Source organism: Pistacia vera, unplaced genomic scaffold (genome assembly GCF_008641045.1).
Source record: "Pistacia vera cultivar Batoury unplaced genomic scaffold, PisVer_v2 Contig334, whole genome shotgun sequence".
NCBI lineage: Eukaryota > Viridiplantae > Streptophyta > Magnoliopsida > Sapindales > Anacardiaceae > Pistacia > Pistacia vera.
In genome coordinates, this window is record NW_022196151.1 from 324,748 (window position 1) to 335,435 (window position 10,688).

The window sequence follows — 10,688 nt, forward strand, 5'->3', positions numbered from 1 at the left end:
GTCAGGTCGCAAAAGCGGACTGACTTACAAATGATTGGAAAAAGTAAATACAAAGTTTTTAGAGAGAGAGAGTTCAAGTGTAAAATGGTCGAATCCCCTTAATGAAGGGGTCTTCCTCTTTTTATATCGAGTTGAACGCGTGTAATCATCATTAAATCCTTGGGTTGGTGTGAGTGTCAGGACATAATCCGACTTTACGTCCCATTGCCCACTTCCCAAGCTGATTTCACGCGAGTTGGGGAAGGAAAATAGACACGTGGGAGCTTCATGGCATTTGACAGGCCTAACGTGCGCTTACCGTTCTGATGGGAGCAGGTCACGCGTCATCACGTGACCTTCCACGTCAACTCTTGTTTTCCCAGACATAATAATAATACAATTTTATCATTTCTGATAGAGAGATTTTAATTAATTTGTATCTTTTACTATAACATGATGTTGGTATGCATTTTAAAATAAAATTGCATAAAATTGTTGATAATTTTATATAATAAAGATTAATTTCAGTGTTATTATAAATTTTGCAAACTATAAAATAACTTTATATAAAAAAAGTTTTTTTTTAAAATTTTTTTTATGAAAGTGTTGTTGAAACCAGTTTGCTTATAGTTTAACTAATCTCTAAATACTTTGAAACTACAAAATAAAAAAGATTTTTTTGGTGTAAAATATTTGAATTATTCTCCCTCAAAAAATAAAAATATCTAAATAAAATAAAGAAAATACTGATACCAGAAAAAAAAAGCGGATACGAGCAGGAATAGATTGGCGAACGGGGCATCAGCATAGGCATATAAGAAAAAGGGATTAGCATTAGCGTTAAAACTAAACAAATGAATGAGAAGCCTCTTCCTTAAGACATCAGAATCAGCATCTCTTCTTCTTCCAACTTCTCCGGTGGCGGCTAGGGTTTTCTTCAACCATCACTCACTCAGCTCTCGCTTCTTCACCATCCGTTCCTCCGCTTCTTCATTTTCAGCCTTCGCCATGCCAGGCGTCGATCCTCAACAGCTCGAGTGGCCGGCCACTAAAGTCCGCGACACCTTCTTCAAATTCTTCGAAGACAAGAATCACGTTTACTGGAAATCCAGCCCCGTCGTGCCTCTCAGTGATCCAACTCTCTTGTTCGCTAATGCCGGTATAATTAATTATATTTTATTTAAATTTTGTTTTTGTTTCGGATTTGAATTGAAATATAATTGAATTGATACTCGACAGGCATGAACCAGTACAAGCCGATTTTTCTTGGGACGGCGGATCCGAACACTCAATTGAGTAAGCTAACACGTGCGTGTAACACACAGAAGTGTATTCGCGCGGGTGGGAAGCACAATGATTTGGATGATGTAGGGAAGGATACTTACCATCATACTTTCTTTGAAATGTTGGGAAACTGGTCATTTGGTGACTATTTTAAGCAAGAAGCTATTGAATGGGCTTGGGAGCTTCTTACAAAAGTTTATAGGCTACCTAGTGATCGAATTTATGCTACTTATTTTGGTGGAGATGAGAGCGCGGGTCTTGTGCCTGATACTGAAGCTAGACAGATTTGGCTCAAGTTTCTACCTCCTAGTCGTGTTCTGCCTTTTGGTTGTAAGGTATTTTTATTTTTGTCTACTTTGTAATATTAGAAACTTTATTTATTTCTTTAAAGTGTTAGTCATTTTTTTTTTTAAAAATAATTACGAGGGAAAAAATTATTCACTCAGTTAAATGACTTGTACCATAAGTAATTGGGTGCCTGTAAAATATCACTTGAGCATGCCGAGCTGCATGCCACCCTTACATAACTATGCATCATAGTTATAGTTTTAAAATTTTAATGTTATGTGAGATTAAAGGTCTGATTGTTACTCGAGCAAAGAACTGAGGTTAAGTTTAGCACAGGAAAGGAAACATGTGACTTGCTTGGTAAAGAAACGGAAAAGAGTCTCAAATTTAGCTCTTGCTCATGTAAATTATTCTGACATACGAACTATTAAGGTTCATTTAACAGACTCATCATGACAAAAGTTTATTGTTATGTATTTCAATGCTATTGAGGTGAATGGAATCTGTAATTTATCCAATAGATAGACATATTCACTTCCACTACCATGTTTGCTTTATATACTTCAGTTCAGATTTTATCTCGATAGCTTCTTTCAAAATATTCTTGATATGATATGCTGTCCATAGCAGTTCACCCTTTTTCTTTTTTATCTGCTGCAATGCAAACATAATATTCGATGATTAATTTGGGTTTCAATTTTTGGTTTTTCTGTTATTTTGTCATGTTGGTGCAAATGCAATATCTAAATTGGTTTTGTTTTTCTTTTTTTCTTTAATGAAGGATAATTTTTGGGAGATGGGTGATACTGGTCCTTGTGGGCCTTGCACTGAAATTCACTTTGATAGAATTGGTAACCGCGATGCTGCATCATTGGTTAATAATGACGATCCTACATGCATCGAGATATGGAACCTTGTCTTTATTCAGGTATAATATTAAGAACTTGGAATTTGGTCAAACATTAATGATGATGATATGTGCTTGGCATTTCTATTTGCTGGTTTCTGCTCACATGGCAAGAAGGATAACATTTGCACATCCGTTGACTTCTCTCTGGATATCTGTATGATGTTTAGCAATTGGATTTTTTATTGGTGGTTTTTTTTTTTTTTTTTTGTTAATATAGTTCATAGACGCCATTATTCTAAATTTCTAGCTCAAAAACAACAGGTTTGGGTCATGTCTGTACTCCTTAAACTTAAAAACTCTACAGGTATGCATTTAATTGAAAAAAACATACTGTTGGTTGCGCACATGTGGTGTTAGTAGTGCGAAATTAATAATTTTTTCTTGAAGCAAAACAGTGAATAATGTTGTTTCTTTTTGATGGCGGGACAAGGTGTGAGGGTGAAAATCTAATGGTGGACCCTTAATTGTCTGTCCATGAACGGCCACATTGTCAGGTTTTGCTGGCTTTCTGTTTGAGTAAAATGTAAGGCAGAAGAATTATGTCAAAGAGTTAGATGATAAGATATTCTAATTTTTCTTCTCTTTTCTGCAAATTTATTGGACCACCAGGCCGCTTTTGATGGTACCGTTATCCATAGTTCTGATACTAGTTCCATACCACGCCTTGGAAGAGAGAGAGATTATCAGGTTTCAAAGTTTTCAAAGGGCTATAGATATATAGAAAGAGAGAAACTTGCTTGCTGGATATGGAATCTAACTGAATATTTGCAGTCTTTTCCATATTCATGAGGAGTTTTCCATAATCGGAATATTTCTGTTTGATTTATAGAATGGAAAACAGTTGGTAAGTGAGTAATGTTCCAAGCAATCTGTTGATTGATTCATTCATGGTTAAAACAACTAAAAAATCTTGTATATATAGAATTTCTCTGTATTTCTATATACAATATTGATCATTAATAATGCATGCGCTTAGGTATTAATGTGGATTAATGTTTCTATCGAGAAATTATAAAAATATAATCAGTATATGATGAGTATGAGTAACTTATCATATTATTAGGGAGCAATAAGATTCATTAATGGGAATTTATTTTGGTTCTGTGGTGAGAAATTGGAACAAGTTATTTCGATTGTAATATTATTTTCTAGTGTGGTACATTGTAATTGTGACATGAAATGTAAATAATATTGGACATCCTTTATCAAAACACACATATGAATCAGAAAATAGATTAGTGGACAAAATAAAATAAAATAAAAAATTAAAATGAGACATGGACGGTACAATAACATCAATTTTTTTTTTTTTACCTCTTAATTTATTACTTTTAGAATATTATATTTAAAAATAATGATACTATACTAACGGGTGTAATACGTGTGGTTTATCATATAATCTCCTTTAATTATTTAATTTATTTTTAATTTGAAGTCATATATTATATATATAAAGTATTATCATATATCTAAATCAACCAACTTTCTCCTTCTTCCCACTTTCCACCTCCAACAATCAACCAATTTGATAACCTCCTCAAGACTATAGAAAGAGTTGAACTGTAGTTGAACTGTTGATGATAGAAAAATCTTTTGCCATGTCATGAGATTGTATTATTTCCATTCTATGTTATATATAATATAATATATATATGGTTTTATCAATTATTCATTTCTAAATGTTGTTTTAGGCAACGTATTCAGCACTCTATACTTGATTTAGAAGCATTGGATTCTCTTTTATCTAGTGGCAAATTGACTAGTTACTTCAAAATAATAGTGTGTAAATTCATGATTCAAAATTCTTATCCATAGTATAATAATAATATATATATTTGCCTAACATAAAGATTCCACCAAAAAATAAGCACAAAACATTAGAAGAATATGTATAAAATAAAAGATTTGGTATCCCCTCCCCATCCCCCATCATCATCCTCACATCCAATTACGTAATATCCACAAATTTGATTTCTTCACCAAGTAAAATAAATTAAGATGAATCATTTCAAACACATTATTTTCATTTTTTTAAATATCAATTATAATTGTTGATGCATGATTCTAACACCAACTAACGACATGTGCGCAACGTTGATTGGTCAAGAAACACACGTGATTAAGATAGAGAATACGAAATAAATGCAATGAGAGTTTTAAAGTGGTTCGAATGCTAAGGTAGCAAGTCCTATGTCCACTGATTTGTTTAATATGGTGGGTCAGGTCGCAAAAGCGGACTGACTTACAAATGATTGGAAAAAGTAAATACAAAGTTTTTAGAGAGAGAGAGGTCAAGTGTAAAATGGTCGAATCCCCTTAATGAAGGGTCTTCCTCTTTTTATATCGAGTTGAACGCGTGTAATCATCATAAATCCTGGGTTAAAAAGAAGGGCAAATAAAAGCCCTAATTAAGTAAGATTATTTTTTGTATTAAATGGGGTTTAAAGAAAATTTTCTAAATGATCAATTTGATGGAGCTAAAGATCACTTCAAGCCTCAAGGAATAAAATTAGGGCCCAGAAGAATAAATGCTAGTGTGAAAGCCCAAATTGGCTCAACCCAGTATTTCCTTTGAAACTTAATTTGAAGTACATCAATCAATCCTTTGAAACTTAAATTGAAGTAATCAATGTTAAGCAGAATTAATGGCAATGAGGATTAGCCCACAATCCATGTTTTACAGACATTCTCTTACAATTTCAATGTGTCAGTTCATAGTTGATCAATGCGCAAATGGATAGACAAGATCCATAGCGAACAGATAAGACTTATTTGCGAACTGTTACATCAGAGTTGTGATTTGTAGGGGAAAATTTATGAGATTGGGTTGTAAGTATAGTATTATCCGATTAATGAAGGAAGAAGCCATCAGTTAGTGTCATTGAGCTCATACATGGAGTCTCTTGCATAAAAAATAGAGAAATGTATTGAGAATAATGTGTTATATACAAAGTTTATTTTACATAAGTTTTACATCTCTGATGATATGGTATGACCGTATGAGATTAATTTTATATGTTTAAAATCAATCATGGAGCTGATTTAAAGTTGGCAATTGAGTCTTAGGTCTTTGCTTAACACCTTACAACTTCAAGATGGGTGAAATAAATAAAGGCTCAAGTGTAGGAAGAATCAAGAAAGTAATAAAAATACAGTAACTTTTTTCAGACAAAAAGTATGAAGAGACGAGGAAGAAGACAAAATGGGTTGATGCAGGAATGTACTGTATCTCTACTAACTCTATGCTTGTAGCTATACAGAAGAAGAAGACAGCTATGAAGGACCACAAATGGTAGATAGTAGTACTACTCCATCCACTGGATTTTTTCTAGCTTTCCAGTTGGGTTAAAGAGAAGGTGGAATAAGGAAAGTAAGTTGACATATTTCTTTAGTGGAATAGCTATCAGCTCTGTAACCTTTTCCTGTTTTTCGTGCAACAGCCAAAATGGTATCTTGTTCTTTAGGCTCGATAGGACTGTGATTAATTATTTTTTGGTAAATGATGATTAATGTTGTTAACATAGTCGGATACACAGCACCAGACCACACAATAATTAGTGTTCAAATGATTTAGACGGATTATCAGCTATAAAAATGGTATTGAATTAGTGATCTAGAAGTTTGAACAATAAGTATGTATTTGGATCATGTTGATGTAAAATAAGTGGAAAGATGGGGCCCAATAACACACATAATAGAGAGGGAATGGGGGAATCATCAGCGGGCAATACGGCGCGCAGACCGGAGGAAGATCGGGAAATGGTTCATCTTCATCGGAAACCAACAAAAAGGAATTAATGGTCAAAATTCATAACCGCGCACCACTTCTCAACCCAAGTAAACGCCCTCCATTTCACCTTGCCACGTATACTTTTTGCACCAGAACGCTGCGCACGAATCACGATCCCCCTTACCACGTGTCCATATGCTACGGGCTAATGGCACGTGTGTGTAACCGCACTGGAAGTGGAAAGGAATCACCACTGCTTTCAGTTAGTAAAAAGTCTGTGCACCAACCCACCCACCCACCATCCTTTTGTGATTTTATCTCTTTTGTTTGTTACTTTGTCATCTTTCTCTCTCACTCTTTATCTCCAACCAAGCACATGAAAAATCTCTTCGAATTCTCTGAATTGGAGAAGATATAGCTAGGGTTTGGGTGAAGGTGGAGAAAAAACGCTGAAAAAGGAGATGAAGGTAGCTAGGGTTTCGAATTCTATCTTTTTAGGCGTGTGTTTTTTCTGAGCAACTGTTGAAGAAGAGACGGAGATGAAAATTAAGGTCGTTGCATGCTTTTCCACGGCTTTCTTGAACTTGGTACTTAAGGCTGTTTGTGTTTTTCTTTAATAAAAGAAAAAAAAATTATTAACTTAATTAATTAATTAATACAAATCTCAGTACGAAGCTCAAGAAAGCCGTGGGAAAACATGAAAGGGTTTTGTTATAATTAAGTATTCCTTGAAAATTGTACATGGCTTTCTTCATCTTCACAAGGTAAGCTCACACTCAGTGCTCATCCTCTTCTCTCTCTATATCTTGCAGCTTTAATTTCTCTGTGTGTTCTCTAAACGTCGGTATGTAAAGAGATTTGTTTTTGTTTTCTTACATAGATCTGGCCTTGAAAATGGAATTTATGGAGCGCTAATATATAATTGTGGAAATATAGAGACAGAATTTCAACATGTTTGTTGGTTTTTTTATTATGATTTACTGTAATCAAAATCATATTACTTGTTGAATCCATTGTTCTTGGATTCAGCTCTGATTCAATGTCATTAATTTGATGACAGTTTGCTTTGTGATACACATTAATTCTTTTGTTACAATGGTTTACTTTTTCACTTTCCTTATATATCTGAATTTTTTAGAAGGTTTTGTTTGTTCATATAGTTCATAGACGCCATTATTCTAAATTTCTAGCTCAAAAACAACAGGTTTTGGTTCATCGTCTGTACTCCTTAAAACTTAAAAACTCTACAGGTATGCATTTAATTGAAAAAAACATACTGTTGGTTGCGCACATGTGGTGTTAGTAGTGCGAAATTAATGATTTTTTTCTTGAAGCAAAACAGTGAATAATGTTGTTTCTTTTTGATGGCGGGACAAGGTGTGAGGGTGAAAATCTAATGGTGGACCCTTAATTGTCTGTCCATGAACGGCCACATTGTCAGGTTTTGCTGGCTTTCTGTTTGAGTAAAATGTAAGGCAGAAGAATTATGTCAAAGAGTTAGATGATAAGATATTCTAATTTCTTCATCACTCTCTCCTTTTCTGCAAATTTATTGGACCACCAGGCCGCTTTTGATGGTACCCGTTATCCATAGTTCCTGATACCAGTTCCAATACCACGCTTTGGAAGAGATATCAGGTTTCAAAGTTTTCAAAGGGCTTCTATATGTATAGAGAGAGAGAGAAACTTGCTTGCTTGGATATGGATTCTATCTGAATATTTGCAGTCTTTTCCATATTCATTGAGGAGTTTTCCATAATCGGAAGTATTTCTGTTTGATTTATAGAATGGAAAACAGTTGGTAAGTGAGTAATGTTCCAAGCAATCTGTTTGATTGATTCATTCATGGTTAAAACAACTAAAAAATCTTGTTATATATAGAATTTCTCTTGTATTTCTATATGCAATATATTGATCATTAATAATTGCATGCGCTTAGGTACTTACATATTTTTTATGTAAATAACTTATACTAGTATTAATGTGGTATAATGTTTCTATCGAGATCATTATAAAAAAAATAATCAAAGTATATGATGAGTATGAGTAACTTATCATATTATTAGGGAGCAATAAGATTCATTAATGGGAATTTATTTTGGTTCTGTGGTGAGAAATTGGAACAAGTTATTTGGATTGTAATATTATTTTCTAGTGTGGTACATTGTAATTGTAACATGAAATGTAAATAATATTGGACATCCTTTATCAAAACACACATATGAATCAGAAAATAGATTATTGTGGACAAAATAAAATAAAATAAAAAATTAAAATGAGACATGGACGGTAGCAATAACATCAATTTTTTTTTTTTTTTACCCTCTTAATTTATTACTTTTAGAATATTATATTTAAAAATAATGATACTATACTAACTGGTGTAATAATCATGTGTGTTTATCATATAATCTCCTTTAATTATTTAATTTATTTTTAATTTTAAGTCATCCATATATATATATATATATAAAGTATTATCATATATCTAAATGAACCAACTTTCTCCTTCTTCCCACTTTCCACCTCCAACAATCAACCAAGTTTGATAACCTCCTCAAGACTATAGAAAAGAGTTGGACTAATAGTGTTGAACTGTTGATGATAATGAATCCATTATATAATGGTTTTATTAATTATTCATTTCTAAATGTTGTTGTTTTAGGCTAACGTATTCAGCACTCTATACTTGATTTATAGAAGCATTGGATTCTCTTTTATCTAGTGGCAAATTGACTAGTTACTTCTACAGCAATTAGGTGTGTAAATTCATGATTCAAAATTCTTTACCCATATGTAATAATAATAATATAATATATATTTGCCTATACATAAAGATTCCACCAAAAAATAAGCATAAAACATTAGAAGAATATGTATAAAATAAAAGATTTGGTATCAATCTCAATCCCAATCCCCCATCATCATCCCTCACATCCAATTACGTAAGATCCACAAATTTGATTTCTTCACCAACAAAATTAAAATAAAATACATTAAGATGAGTCATTTCAAACACATTATTTTCATTTTTTTTAAATTATCAATATATAATAATGCAATTTTATCATTTCTGATAAGAGATTTTAATTAATTTTTTATCTTTTACTATAACATGATGTTTGTAGACGTAAAAATCTACCTGTACGGAAGGAGGGTCTGATTCCGTGAGGTTGAGGCCACTAGCGATCCGCTGTACCTGCTAGGGGTGTTCGGTTCCGGGTACCCTGTACTTTTTGAAGGAATCGGAACCGGAACCGACGGTTCCTTGAAATTTGGAACCAGAACCGAAACCGACGGTTCCGGTTCCTAGGTACCTAGAACCAGAACCTGTAACAACGGTTCCAGTTCCGGTTCTGGGTACCCTGTAAAATTACATGACCTCCCAAAAGTTTTTAAAATCGTAAAAAAACCCTTAAAAACTTACAAATACCCCCCCCCCCCCACCTGGCACTTGTTAACAAAAATAAAATTACAAACTATAAATTCAAAATTACAAACTCCATTACTTGGTAAAGGTAGATTCTCAAAAGTCAAACCAACTTACTTTAAATGTTATGAAATATAAATATAAATATAAATGTACTCACATTACTTTTTCTACAAAAGTTTTTATTAACCCCCCTAATCTTTAATTTAATTTTATATTATTCTCGGTTCCAGGTTCCCAGTTCCGGTTCCAGTTCCCGGTTCCTAACTATAGAAACCGAAACCAGAACCGCATAGTAACAGTTCCAAAAATTTGGAACCAGAACCTACCTATTGACAATTGGTTCTGGGTAGGAACCGGAACCAAACCCAGGGTACCCACTGGTTCCGGTTCCAATCGGTTCTTTTGAACACCCCTAGTACCTGCACACGTAGAGAAACAAACGCGTGAAGCAAACGGGAAACACCGGGGTGGTGTTTGCCGTAGGCACTCCGACGCTCAAGTCAGCAAGGCTGAAAGAGGTTAGTATAGTGAAGGTTAGAGAGTAGAGAGGTTACTGGAAGTCTAGTCGAAGACTGTGACTACGGCAGTGATGTGAAGTTCTCAAGTAGGAGCTTTGGGTGTGAAGGTGTAATGTAATGTCTCTTATGAGAGGGCTGACCTCTGTTTATATAGCGACTGTCTGGTCTCCCAATCCTGGTGGGAGTAGGAGTCATAGTGTGACTCTGATACAAACACTAGAAGAATTAGGGTGGTGGTGAGATGTATTACCAACGTCTGAATAAGAAGGTGATCTGAACAGGAAAACCACTTTGAGTAGGAAAGTGATCAGGAATAGGAAAGTGGCTTCGAATAGGAGATTGATCAGGAACATGAAAGTGATCAGTGGAAGTCGTGGGCTCTGGACTCACCTATAGGCTCAGGAAGTGAACTGGAACTGGAAAGCCCGTACCTAGATGGTTTGGGCAGGCCGTATCTCGCGTATCAACTGGGACTAATCTGGCTTGGGCCTCTTTGGGATTGGGCCTGGTCTCTTCCTCACTAGTGGTCCTATTTTCCTATTTGGG

At 34.2% G+C, this 10,688-nt stretch overlaps 1 protein-coding gene across 1 annotated transcript; it reads left to right on the forward strand.

Annotated features, from left to right (window-relative positions):
• The first annotated feature begins 753 nt into the window (after positions 1–753).
• Positions 754–3,250, forward strand: LOC116137818 (alanine--tRNA ligase-like). The gene is made up of 4 exons (XM_031423516.1): positions 754–1,138; positions 1,219–1,598; positions 2,333–2,479; positions 3,071–3,250. Exons 1-4 carry the CDS (start codon positions 838–840, stop codon positions 3,248–3,250), a joined length of 1,008 nt encoding a protein of 335 aa, XP_031279376.1. The 5' UTR covers positions 754–837.
• Positions 3,251–10,688: the final 7,438 nt, after the last annotated feature.

Excerpts from the sequence above, each read along its gene's own strand:
- LOC116137818 (XM_031423516.1), top strand. The coding sequence starts at position 838 with ATGAGAAGCCTCTTCCTTAAGACATCAGAATCAGCATCTCTTCTTCTT. Across the intron at positions 1,139-1,218 it reads TCTCTTGTTCGCTAATGCCG|GCATGAACCAGTACAAGCCG; the intron begins GTATAATTAATT and ends GATACTCGACAG. Across the intron at positions 2,480-3,070 it reads GGAACCTTGTCTTTATTCAG|GCCGCTTTTGATGGTACCGT; the intron begins GTATAATATTAA and ends TTGGACCACCAG.